Source organism: Polypterus senegalus, chromosome 1 (genome assembly GCF_016835505.1).
Source record: "Polypterus senegalus isolate Bchr_013 chromosome 1, ASM1683550v1, whole genome shotgun sequence".
In the NCBI taxonomy this organism is placed as follows: domain Eukaryota; kingdom Metazoa; phylum Chordata; class Cladistia; order Polypteriformes; family Polypteridae; genus Polypterus; species Polypterus senegalus.
The window spans coordinates 18,895,999-18,910,118 of NC_053154.1; the positions used below are offsets into that span (position 1 = coordinate 18,895,999).

The window sequence follows — 14,120 nt, forward strand, 5'->3', positions numbered from 1 at the left end:
GAAGAACCTGGATTTTTAAGTGTGAATTGAGGGAGCGATGGAGCCCCAGTGCTAAAGCATGTTGCCTCTGAATGAACAGCGCAGAATGAAACTGGCATGTGGATAAGAATAACTGCAGACCTTAACTCCAATAATTTATTTGAGATCTACCAATCTGGCTTTAGGCGTCATTATAATGTGGAGACGGCCCTCCTGAAAGTATTCAATGACATCTCTATTATTACTGACTCAGGTGACGCTGCAGTCCTTCTCCTCCTTGATCTGTCCGCTGCCTTTGACACCACTGACCATGAGATATTGCTGTTACGGCTTGAACATCTTGTTGGGCCATAGGGGCTGCTGTTAACTGGTTCAGGTCATATCTAACTGGTAGACACACTTCAGTGACTTTAAAATTCCTCTTTTTCATCTACTGCTCCTTTTAAATGTGGTGTTCCTCAGGGATCCATTTTGGGTCCTATCTTATTCTCTATATACCTTCACCCTATTGGAGCGATTTTTAGGAAATTTAACATTTCTTTTCACTGCTATGCTGAAGCCACTCAGGTTTATATTCCCGTCTGAAACTCTGCAATACATCAACTGCACAACTTTCTTTCTGAACTAAGATCCTGGACGGCTAATCATTTTCTTGATCTGAATCAAAATAAAAACGGAGGTGCTTATAGTGGGTCCATCAGCTAAAGCCCAAATTGGTCTTGGACTTCTCGGCTCTCTCTCTGTCTTTTGCAAATCCGCAATCTTGGTGTTATCTTTGACAGTAACCTCTCTTTTGAGAAAGAAGTTAATTCTGTAGTCAAGAGTTGCTTTTTCCAGCTTTGTCTATCAGGTAAGATCAAGCCTTTTTTATCTTCTAGGGATCTTGAGAAAGCTACTCATGTTTTTATCTTCTCTCACCTCGATTACTGCAATTCGCTGTATTTTAGGATTAGCAAATCCCCGATACGCAGGTTACAGTTGGTCCAGAATGCTGCCACTCGCTTTCTGCAAGAAAATCTGATTCGGTTTCTCCAATATTAGCTTCTTTACACTGGCTGCCTGTCAGTTTTCAAATTGATTTTTAAATCTTGTTGCCAGTTTTTAAATCTTTACATGGACTCGCTCCTGCCTATTTATCTGAATTGTGTGTTTTACACCAGCCATCCAGAGTGCGAAGATCTTCTGGTCAGTTGTCTCTTGTTGTCCCTCGTACCAAGTGTAAGACTAAAGGGGACAGACAGGACTTGTGCAGCTGCTTCTCCTCGCCTGTGGAGCTCTTTACATCGTCACATAAAGGAGTCGTCTACAATTCAAAACGAGATTAAAGACTCATTTCTATTCACTTGCATTCTGTGACCTTCAGTAATACTGATGGTTTCCTCATTGTGATTATCTAACATTACTTCTATTTATTATGTATTTTATTTATGTTCATTTATTTTATTTCTATTTATGTTAATTGCATGTTTTTTCTTTTATTCTATTATTGTAAAGCACTTTGGTCACAGCATTCCTATGTTGTTTTAAATGTGCTATATAAATAAATCTGACATTGACAGTGTAAAACCCTGTTTGGATGGATTAGTTTTACACCAGGAGGTGGTGTAAAGTCATAAATTAACCACAGGACCTCTGTTTAATGTTTGTTCCTGTTTAAACACCAGGAGGTGGTGTAAAGTCAACAAGTTGCCAATATTTCCCAGTTCCCTTTAGCTAATGAATGCGTACCATCCGTTCGGGCGACATTAACAACTCTTATTTATAAGAACAACTTGTCTGTTTGCATCTCCAATTGGGACGGTCCCACACCCATTCACTTTTCTTCATAAATTGCGAGTATCACTTGACTGATGGACCCCAGGGGATACAAGACCTCCGGTTATTCAGTGTGCATGACAAGAAGTACACCGACAGTTTATTTTTACCCCGCTTCAGGTACCGGGTAAAGTAATTATTACCATAGGGCAACGAACTTTAGTCCCATTCAGATTGCTCAAATGATGGCATTGTACGGACTTGCTGATTTGCATGGGACTTTAAACAACCTGGCGTGTTTTATAATTTATGGACTTTTTACAGAAGGTAATTTTTTATTGAGATGTGAAAATGCAGTCAGTAAATGGTTACTGATATGAGTGATTTGGATGGGACTAAAAATACAGAGGGTCCCCCAGTAAAAATGACTTTATTCTACCTCCTGGTACAAAACTAATGCCATCCAAATAAGGCTTTAATGCATTAAAAATTTAACAGACTACAATTGTTTTTTCTTACAAGTTAAAACAACCCATAAATCATACCCACACTTCAAATGAAACAGTAAGAAGACTTATGCAGATTGATGTTTCTGTAATTTAGAAATAGGACGCCTGTCTCTTGAAATTCTTTGCATTGCCTCACGTGTTGTTCCTTCAAGGGTCCGACTATACCGATTGCCCGAGCCCCTTTAGTTAGCATTGTGTGGCAGTTAATCTCGCATACAGGCTTGCGTGCATCTTGTGGCTTTCCATCCCTGTTTGGCGCAAAGCTGAAGCATCTCCGGCCGGCACTCTGGCTGCCCTCTTTACTAATTAGACGTGCCGGTGGAGTCTCCGATGCCACTGAAGTTGCTGTCTTATTAAGACGTGTGAATGGGTGGAAATGGGGCTGCAAGTCTACTGTAAAAGATGCCCATCAAGGGCTTACAAGGCCCAACTGTCAAACTTCACAGCAAAAAGGATTTGAATTCATAATGTGGGTTGTAGTACCGATATCATGAAAAATGAGTATTAGAAAAATTAAAATAAGAAAAAACACAAATCTATACTTAGATATTTTGATACAATTGACAACTCTATATGCAAGAGAAAAAAAAAAACAAAAAAAAATAAAAACACATTTCTCATGTGTTACACAAATGTCAACCTTTGTTCGGTTTAAAATCAATAGGATCAGAAGAAGCGACTTTCAAACCAAAGCAAATTAGTATTTTACAAATTGTTGTATTTATTTATTTTACATTGTTGACCACTAAAGGGTGCATGAGCACACAAAACCAAATGAAGTGGAACTTCTGTACTTTAAATTTCCATAGATCCGCCTGGCATTACCGCTTAAAGACATTTAATTGAGACATAGATCAAGGGTCAGGTTTAAATGACTTCCTTTCTCAAAAATTAAAATTCCTCCCTTTCCGCCTTCCTGTCTTAGTTATTTCATCCGCTTGAACCTCTGTACAGCTATTTAGGGGCAGATTAAAAAAAATCCTGTGGGATTCTGGTTTTAGGCCAGGAATTCTATGAAAATGATTTTTTTTTGTGAGCAACAACAGACACATTGAATTTACCGAAACACAAAACCCAAATTCAAAGGTAAAGAGCAAGTCCAGATTGAACACTACACACTTCATTTGTGAACCCCAGGATTTCTGCATTATTTCTTCCTAACAAAGTCACAATAAAAGACGAACACCATCTGCTTAAAGTAATAAGACACATTTGGACGACCATCTGTCCATATTGAACACATCATTTAAACCATTCCCAATCGAGATTAGAAAGAAGGGGAACCAACCAGACTGACGATTTGTCCAAAAGCTCATTAGACACAAATGAGCCAATCAATGAGACTGTAGGCGTGGCTTAGATAGATAGATAGAGATACTTTATTAGAATTGCACTGTGAAAAGGCTCATAAAGTTTGGTGACCAACAGTCTGCTCTTTTCAGGAAAGATCAGTTCATGTAAGCCATTAAATATCAGAGGACTAGAGAAGAAATGTAGATCTAAATAAAGCTGGAAAAGGCACCAAAAATCTTTGTAAAGGTCTGGGTCCAGAAATCGAGGGGCTGCCGTACTGTTCCTACACTCAATAGGAATGCATATCCTATAAAGATCATGACAAGGCTGTGGAGGTGAAGACGACACCTCAGCACCACATTGGAACAGACAGTGTTTTTTTTTTCCCCACTTACCTCCCAAGTTTTCTAACTTGCAGTCAAAGGAGGTTACATTTAAACTTTATACTTTAAAATTTACCGAGGACTGGAGTACCGTCTACAGTTTTGGTGTCCATATTTTAAAAAAGACATAGCAGCTCAAGAGAAAGTCCAGCACTTGCCAATGTGCCACCCATACCATAGTATAATAGCTGAACTTTTTTTTTGCCAATCCTGCCACCAACCCCCAAGTTCTCAATGTAAATTATACCTGCTTGTAGGGCTGGATGCAGATTAATGTCATACCCAGGACAGAGCAATTGCAGGTTAAGGGCCTTCCTCAGGGGCCCAACAGAGTAGAGTTACTCCTGGCATTTACGGGATTCGAACTGGCAACCTTCCGATTGCTAGTGCAAATCCCTAGCCTCAGAGAGCCCAGAGATAAATGCAAAATCTCCTGAATTTGCCAAATGTCTCGGATCATACAGTATGTTTACTAGAGGAAAAAACAAATGAGCAAAAATGGTGTTCATAGACAGAGGAAACCACTGCTCTCTATAAGAAACACAGCTGTAGGTGTCAAGTCCACGATAGAGTTTTTCATTACACAGAGAACCACAGACATTCAGAATGTGTGACCAAGTAGTGTGGTAGACAGTAAGACTTTAGGGACTTTCATAACTCAACTTGATGTTTTTTAGAAGAATTAAGTGGATAGGACTGGCGAGCTTTGTTGGGCTGAATGGCCTGTTCTCGTCCAGATTGTTCTCATGTTCCACCTGCCAAGATCTATGACAATGGCAAGAGAAAAAGAAAAATCACAAACACTAAAAGCTCAGGGTGGGAGCATCATGGTTTGGGGGCTGCTCTGCTACATCAGGGCCAGGACAGCTTGCTGTCACAATAAATTCAGAAATTGTGCGAAGTGATCTGAAAGGGGAATGTCAAGGTAGTGATCAATCACCTGAAGCTTATAGGAAGTTGGGTGGAGCAACAATGGACCAAAGCAACAAAAGAAAAAAAGTGTGTTGTGGAATAGCCAAGTCAGAGTCCAGACCTCAACCCACCTGAGATAGCCCAAGGGTTGTTCATGCAAGGGATCCCAGAATTATTAATGATGGGATTTGGGAAGAGCAGTCATCTAATTATGCAAATCTGACCAGTAGCTAATAACAGCTTATTTCTTGTATAGCTTGTAGCAGTGCTACTAGTAGTTAAAACTACATCTCCCAGCAGTCCCTGCAGGGGCTGTTGAGGTCAAAGAGGTTTAAAAGGAAGGCAGGTGTCCGAAAGAGGGAGAAGTGTTTGTTATTGTTGTTCTATTTTGTGTTTCGTTTACCTGTCGGACTGCCTTCTGTTAATTAAGCCATATTTAGTCGCTGTGTCCTGCATTGTATTCGTTGTTGGGGTCTGGATTGTCTTCTGTCTACCTGTGTGCCGAGGACAGATTGTGGATTCATGGCTTTCCCGCAAGTGTAGGAGCGCTCCTGGACCATCCATCCGTCTTCACCCTTACAGTGTCTACCGGCAGGACTGCTTTTTCATTCCCTTTCAGCAGGCAGATCTCTGGACTTACTCTCGTCATCTCTCATTACATCCGGTGTGGTATTCCATGGACTTTGATGTGTGGAGTTGTGTTTAATGTAATATCGCCGTAGGGGTACTGGGGTGGCATTATTGTTTTCATTTTTTTTATTTAATTGTTGTTAGTGCCCAGTGTGCCTTTTGTCTCTGTTTGTGAGTGTGTGCGGGTCGGACCAAGGCTGGGAGTGTCCCTGGGATCCTCTATAAAAAGAAATAAATCACTGTTATCTTGACGGTGTGAATCTTAAATGGCACTGGACCGCTACAAGCTCAAAAATCACACAAGAGGGATGCAATGGGCTTTAACAGGCCCAGTTTGTTGACAGCCAGAAAATAATAGCTTTGTTTTGGGGGACATGGAGAGAATCGTGGGAAATAAAAGGTGTCATTTCACCCTACTTTCTCCTGTAAACAGCATGGAAGTGGTGTTTGTTCTTAATGACATCTCTCGATTAAAAAAAAAAAATTCTTGGAAGGAGACAAGACATGATTTTCTCAGAGAGACACTTTCACGTCCCGTGAAACGAGTCTTTGTGCCAAGAGATTTAACCACGCCCGGGGCCGGAAATAAAAGACAAGGAGTAGACGACAAAGCAGAACATTGGAAAGAATTCAAAAATGATGTGATACACATTCAGTGCAGGTTAGAGATAATGGAAGTACGAAAATTGGAAATTCTCAAAAAAAAAGGCTAGTAAAGATTGCATTTGCGCAAACGGAAATTCCGGAACAGTGAAAATAGATTGAATATATTGTTCAGATTTAACCTTTAAGTCAGAGACTTGTAGATTGTCTAATTCGTCTTGCCATCAGTGGGGGGAAAAAAAAAAAAAAAAAAAGCAGCAGTGTTTCTTCCCAATGAAGAGGTGTATCTGCGAGAATTAAAAGATTTGTTGTTTGGTGCAAGTGAAATCCTGCGAGAGAAAATTTCAAATCCCGCAAATTTCATGCAAAGAGATTTGGAAAAGTCCTGCTGACATAACCACACACAAAGTTCAATCATTTCTAAGTTGTTTGAATGCTATTTCTTGTAAATTGTAGAGAGAAAGAAACTATATTCACTCACGGGCAGTTATACGTTGAGTTGTCATGATGCAAACCCAAACATGAAATCAAAATTCAATGTAATATTGACAAAAAGGTAAAAGCAAAAAGAGATTGAATATATGAACATACAGGATATGACAGAAGTATATAGATATTGTTTGGCTTTAAACTTTAAGTTGGAGACTTGTAGATCGTCTAATTTGTGTTTCTTCCCAATGAAGAGGCCTATCCGCGAGAATTAAAAGTTTTGTTGTTTGGTGAACGTGAAATCCAGACACGCGAGCGGCAGAGATGTGAAGTTGCTGGCGTGAAGCGCAAAGCCCCCCAAGTACCGACAGATCTTTAACAAGTTCAAGTCCTGACAATGTGCACAGCTTGTGTATTAAAGAATAAAAAGATCACAAAACATACCATTAATTTCCTCCACTATCTGGTATACTTTGTGAGGGTCATCGGAATCCTTAGAATGATCATTAATCTTGCGAAAACATTTGAGGCTGTGCAAGATACAGCGGAAATTGGTCTTCCACTTTGCCTTACTCTCCGGGTATTCATGTATCTTGCCACTGGTCACTGCCCATGCCTATTAACAAAAAAGAAAAATCTATGTTTATTATAAGAACATTCAAGCGCCATCTCAAATCTTGAATGGGACATTTCGCAACCAAATGACTACCTGGAAATCCACATAGGAAAGTGCGACACTGGCTCAATTTGGCCAAAAGTCACACATATGCTCATTGTGAGCAGGCTTTAATGGGCTTGCTAGGGTAAGATCCTGGTTTGCTACCCTTCACACCAACTGAGAAGTGGGCTTCTTAAATATAGAGAAAAAAAAAAAAAAAAAGATAGCTATGCAAAGAGAAAAAAAAAAAGTAAAATTAAAATTTTCTACAATGGTTCTTTCTACCCCTCCAATGTCCATACCACAAAAATCAAAATATTTAATGAAAAGCATTGGAAGTACAGTGGCACAATTGTTAAGATGCCGTCTGTAGTTTGAATTCCTTGCCTGGTGGTGCCCCCAATCTCACCCCAGGTGGAGTTTGCATGTTCTCCCTGAATCTACAGAAGATATTCCTTGGGTGCTTCAGTTTCCCCCATCTACACTCCCAGAGGTGTGGCCATAAAAATGTAAATGCAGGGCATCCTGGACTGCTTTCTGCCCATGTGACCTTGAATTGACTTCATAATGTTATTCCATAAGGGTGAAGTGAAGTTGGATTTAAGCGAGTGGCGATCTTCTCAGGGCTGGTTCCTGGCTCTGACTCAGTGCTGCCAGGAAGGCTCTGGCGTACCTTTACACTGAATTGAAGAGAGCAGATGAATGTTCTCCCCAAAGGTTTGCAAGGCGATTGTTGAAAGTAAGTCGGTTTTAAGTGAGTGTGCACACGGCCACTGTGCCACCGATACCCTGAACTGGATTGAGAATGTTAGGTTTTTGGAAATGACACACCACAAGAAACTTCTTTTTCAATTTTTCATCCTGATTGTCATAATGATTATAAATTACACTTATTGTATTTAGTGCTTTTCTTGCTACTCAAAGCAATTCGACAGAGGGGGCCACTTCAACTATCACCAATGTGTAGCACCCACCAGGATGATGCAACAGAAGTCATTTTTGTGCCAGTGCACTCCCCACACATTAGTGGTTAGGTGGTGAAGTGGTGAGTCAGACAGCCAATTAGAGACAGGAGATGGCTGGGGGTGACAATTCAGAATCAATGTCTCCATGATGGGGGAGTTAAACTTTGTGAGCTGGAATGTTAAAGGCCTAAATCGCAAATTAAAGAGAAAGAAAGTATTCTCTCACCTAAAAAGATTTAAACGCTTATAGTATTTTTACAGGAGGCCCACTTACTAAGCAAGGATCAGTTCCGGCTGATCACAGGTTTTGGGCCTGCAACAAATTAACATTATTTTGGATCAAAATTTAAGTTTGGTGTTCTTCCAGATGGGTTTAAAGTGGAGAAGGACAAACAAACTGTGATTGCATTCACTACACTTTTGGCACGTAGACTTAATTTTGCTAAACTGGAAGAATCCTAACTCTCCTCTTTTAAGTCAGAGGGAAACCGATGTTTTATACGATTTGAAACTGGAAAAAAATCAAATAGTCAGAGGATCTGTACAGAATTTTCTCAAAACCTGGCAGGATCTAATCAGTAATATTTTAGAATAAGTTCTTAAAGCACAGAGGAAGCAATTATCTCCTTATTTCTTTTTCTTCTCCGTTCATTGCTATTGGCCAATTAAACTCATCAATTTAGGTACGTTTACAAGCCTTAAGTTTTACCCCGTTGGCCATGCTCTCTCTCTCAGGGGCGGGGGGAAGACTTGTTTTTCAATCTCAACCCTATTGTTTGTAAAAATTGATTGATTTGTATGGAATGATTACAATAAAATTAAAAATAAATTTAAAAAAAACAATAAATAAAAAGAAAGACGGGATGAAGCCAAGAACTTTGGACTATCTACAAACCTTGAAGATGGCACAGTCCTCTTCACTGCAGTCCATCCTGGAGTTGTGTTTCCAAGGAATGCGAAATGTGTCTTTGTTCACCCAGCAAAGACCAGGGTACCCGTTACTGTTAATCTGTTCAATCAGCCAGTTGCTGAACTGGGGTCTTGTTCGGTTACTAGAAACACAAGAAGAGCACCCATTAAAAATAAACCATGCTTACCAGCCTTGAACTCAGATCTTTGGCATCACTTACAACTCCTGAACCTCACTAATGCATCAGCGTGTCAAGGTAAAGCTTGTAACCCTGTCAGGCCTTGATAATGAGATGGAGGGTAATGGGAGGCTGGAGCCCGTTCTTCTGCACTGGACAGATGGCAGGAACACATTAGGGAGTGGGCATCAGTTTATTGTTGGACACTCAAACACACAGTGACCAATTTAGAGTTGCCAGTAACAATAATAACAGAATAGTATACTTAGCAGTCAAGGAGCTTCACAAAATTACAACAAAAATGTAAAAGTCCTAAAAAACTCACACGTATATAGAAAGGCATATTACACAAAGACATAGACGACAGTTTGTGAGACGACTCAAGGACTGGTGTCTCCGATACGGATGCGAGTAACACTGGAGCACCACAAGGAACAGGCTGGTCTGCTTATCTCTTCACTTTGCACACCACAGGACTAATATAACAGCAGGTCAGGTCACTTGCAGACATTCTCAGAAGATTCTGCACTTATGGGGGATGAGTCAGGGGAGAGGAGTCAGGAGGAGAACTTTGTTTCGTGGTGCAGTGAGAATTGTCTGCATCTTAACGTCAGCAAAACCAAGGAACTGATTATTGACTTTTACCACACCAGAGAGCCGCTAGGTTCATATGCAGAGATGGTGCATTCCTAGAAGTACTTGGGGGTCCACATCAAGGACACTGGACTGGTCTTGGAACACAGAGGAACTACAGAAGAAAGGGCTAAGCAGAGACTTTCCTTAGGAGACGGCATTACTTTCATGTGGGAAGCGACATCCTTCACATCTTCTACAGCTCTGTGATGGCCAGTCTGTGGTGTGGTGTGGTGTGCTGGGCTGGGCACGTAACGTCACTTCAAGAGAGGTCCACCGAATCAACAAGCTAAATAAAAGAGCAGACTCGGTTATGGGACTCTCTCTGGACCCCCTGGAGGTCGTAACAAAGAAGAGGATTAAAACAATCCCAGTCCCAATGAAGCTTTAGCAGGCATATTGCTGTTGGTATAAAGAAGCCCCCTGTAACATTTCTTAATACACACATCTGCTGAGAAATGTGTTGGCTAAAAGTCCTTAGTGTTAGTGTGTGACAGAGAGTATTATTCATAACGGCACATACAGTAAAACATATCAGTACTGGTATTGTCATTTAGGAGAATGATCAGTAAACAAGGGAATTATTTACAATAAAACATGTTAGTATTGTACTTCTGTATTAGTCACACAATTTAAAAACCTGCTCACTACAGAAAGGCACTATATACAGTAACATGTCAGTACTGTGGTTTGCCATTTGTTAATTTAGGAAATTCTTCACTAAACAGGAGCAATATTGCCCCAGAGAAGACCCTGTTGATAGCCTGGTATCCCATCTAGGGATGGTTCCGGCCTTGTACTCAATTCTGTCAGAATAAGCTCCAGCTTCACACAACCCTGAATTAGATTAAATAGTCATGTGAATGTTGGGTTATTAGATAATGATTATGTACAAGCTGCTTTTCTTTTCTGCAGTGGCCTTGCGCCCTGCCCGGGGTTTGTTTCCTGTCTTGCGCCCCGTGTTGGCTGGGATTGGCTCCAGCAGACCCCTGTGACCCTGCAGTTAGGATATAGTGGGTGGGATAATGGATGGATGAAACTGCTTTATATAAAATATTTACAGTTTTGACAAAATGTAAATTAATCCCCTTTGTAAAGTTTTTCTTTTGCCTTGCTACAATAAGGGCTACATAATGAAGATGGTTACAATGGTCAGCATTACAATTAAGTTTGCTTTTTCAAATATGAAAGAAGAATTCACAAGAAGGATGGCACGGTGGCGCAGTGGGTAGTGCTGCTGCCTCACAGGAGACCTGGGTTTGCTTCCCAGGTCCTCCCAGCGTGGAGTTTGCATGTTCTTCCCGTGTCTGTGTGGGTTTCATCCCAAAGACATGCATGTTAGGTGCTTTGGTGGTCCTAAATATTGTGTGTGTGTGTGTGCCCTGCGGTGGGCTGGCACCCTGCCCAGGGTTTCTTTCCTGCCTTGCCCCCTGTGTTCACTGGGATTGGCTCCAGCAGACTTCTGTGACCCTGTAGTTAGGATATAGCAGGTTGGATAATGGATGAATCCACAGGAGCTGGTGTTTTTCTACCCTAAGACATCATAAACTGCTATTTGAGGATAAAAAAATGAAATTGGATGGTTTGTGAATAGAATAGATAAATTATACTGTATAGCACTGTTAAAATCCATTGGTCAGTAGTAGCTTGTTTCTTCCTTGTCATCATTTCAGAGAGAGATAGAGAGATAGAGAGATATACATTTTTTTTTTTTTAACAGGATATTGTTGCTAGTCCTAAGCTCTTCACGCGCTTTTGTTTGGGACAGGCAATGGACTGCCAAATGCCACCCAACTTCCTCTTAAGGGCAGCCCTCCATTGGAAACCACAAGAGATAATAAACTGTGATGGAACCAAAGACACCTGACACAGGACAGTGGAAAAAGTACTCAGAAGCCCAGACCCAACTCTATATACAGGGAGAGAGAGGGCTGTAGCACAGAACTCGGCCCCGTGGAAAAGCAGTTCAATTTTTCATTCCAGGCTTTGAGCCCCCCAGTTGGCCCTGGGTTATTATTTGCATCCAATAACCAAACCCCCCCACGAGGCCCATGCCCCCACTGCAGCAGCGGACAGAGGAAACTGTCACTCTCCTGCCATCGTCTCAAGTACCAGATGACAGAGAAAGAACTGAATAAATGACATTAACATCCATGCTGGACATCCAAATGCACTCAGCTAAGCTCTCACAGCAGAAACGGACTTTGAAACACACCTATCATAACGCATATGTGAGATAACTAAATTGTTTAACTATGTTTGGTAAGTAAATGAGTAAATTAGGAGTCCTGCCACGTGCAAAAGTTCACTGACGTGGGCTGCATCAGAAGTGGGCAGGAGGAGGAGTATAGGAACCTAATCAGCACAAACACACACACTGGCCAGTTTACTAACGGCAGTTCTCTTAAACCATCTTCTACTCTATTTCTCTATATTCATTTACACAAATTGGTGCACTTGGTTGCAATTGTGTCCTTTTCATCGTGCTTTTTTCTTGATTAGTCTGTAAACTCAGTTAAATTTATTCTCCGGCTAGGAGGCGAACGCGCATCCAAGTGCTCACACACTCGTAAACCTGTCTATTCAAATTGGCCCATTCATTTTCAAATAAATCTATAGCAAGGAAAAGTACACATAAACACATGAAATATTGCACAGACTTTTGCTACACCAATAATTACACATTGTTGTTAAAGCTGCCTGCAGTCTCATACTGCTGACGTTCAAATCTTTCTAAACAGCTGAATTCTTGTTTACTTTAAATTAATAATAATGTCTTTGACTCGAGTTACCTTTGCATTGTTTCGATTTGTGTCGTGTGGATTGCTGCCGAGCCTCCGTCTCTCTCGCATAGTATTTAATATTCAAAGATTTCAGTGCGAGCGCTTGTTTATTTATACGCCGTCATAGGATGAGGGGGCGCCGTTTAGTTTGGTGACGTTCATGCCCAAATAAGGTCGTTCCGCCGTCCCGTCATTCGTGAGCGAAGGAGATTCATTTGTTTTGCTTCCGAGAAAACACGTGTTCAGGCGGAAAGCAAAACTTTACTTTCCGAACGCAGTCTTTCCAACCCAGAAAATGCTTCGCTTCCAATCGGAGCCGCTAGGTGCCGCAAACTCATTCCGTCTATCTTTACCTTTCCGCGGGCATTCCCCGCTTTGACCTCATCTCTCGTCCATGGAGTTGAAGGGCAGGTCCCGTTTTCAAGTTCAGTCAGGGGAACTTTCATCTGGCATGTTATGGGATTTTTAGAGACTGCGTGTAATTTTGATAATTTATATAGAGTGAAAGTGAACCTGTCATCTTAATTCAACCATCACTTTTCCGAATTTTTTTTTTCTTTTAATAGCAAGAGGGTCCTGAAAATGATTCAAACGTGAAGAATTAACTGCACGCCCACATTCACTGAGCTAACCTAGAGAATAATCACCTCGAAGGCATACGTGAGGCTTTGGCACGGACATTACAGTCCATCCATCCATCCATTTTCTAACCCGCTGAATCCGAATAGGGTCACGGGGGTCTGCTGGAGCCAATCCCAGCCAACACAGGGCACAAGGCAGGAACCAATTACAGTTTGCAATTTAATCCGAATATAATCCTTCTATGTTTTTGTGGAGGAGTTTTAAAGGTGCCAGTGTATACCAAGCAGCGCCTCCAAACCAAGTGTCAGGTAACAATGTAAAAACCTGCAGGGACAAATTGTTGGCTCACTGACAGAATTAATAGTTTCCACCTGCTTCAGAATGTCACCAATTGCTTAAGTACCAATTACATAAGAAAATAACTCACTAAATTGAATTAATGATTAATGGCTGGTGGCACTCACTCCCATTGTAATGAAATTCTTCAAAAGCTTGGCACTGGGACACACTGAATGGAAAATCCCAAATAGTCTGGACCATATCCAGTTTGCATTGCGTAACAGAGGATGCCCTATCTATAGTACTTCATACCATTCTGGCAAAACCCGATAATAACAACTGCTACAGTTAAGCCCTTTGGAGAGATTACAGCTTGGCATTTAGCACCCCTGCGAACAAACAGATATTGGGCAAGCATAGGCACAGTGTGGGCAAACATGCTGGCCCTATGTGGATAGCCAGAAATTGGGTTTTGAACGTGGGGGCAGCATTGGCTCCTAAAGACTGGAATACAGACAGAGAGCCCAGACTTGGTGGAGAACCTTGAAATGAGTCAGAGGACAGAGAGGTTGTGGAGAACTTTGTCTCCTAATCAGTGAGGACCACCTGCAGCTCAACATCAGCAACATAAAAGACCTG

At 41.2% G+C, this 14,120-nt stretch overlaps 1 protein-coding gene across 1 annotated transcript in view; it reads right to left on the reverse strand.

Moving 5' to 3' along the window:
* Positions 1-12,764, reverse strand: part of irf7 (interferon regulatory factor 7) — a 31,411-nt gene extending 18,647 nt beyond the window's left edge. The window contains exons 1-3 of the mRNA XM_039744511.1: positions 12,630-12,764; positions 9,012-9,168; positions 6,938-7,109 (exon numbers count right to left, since the gene is read on the reverse strand). Of these exons, the coding sequence (XP_039600445.1) occupies positions 6,938-7,109; positions 9,012-9,168; positions 12,630-12,637 (337 nt within the window). The 5' untranslated portion in view covers positions 12,638-12,764. The remainder of the gene's footprint in view (positions 1-6,937; positions 7,110-9,011; positions 9,169-12,629) is intronic.
* Positions 12,765-14,120: the final 1,356 nt, after the last annotated feature.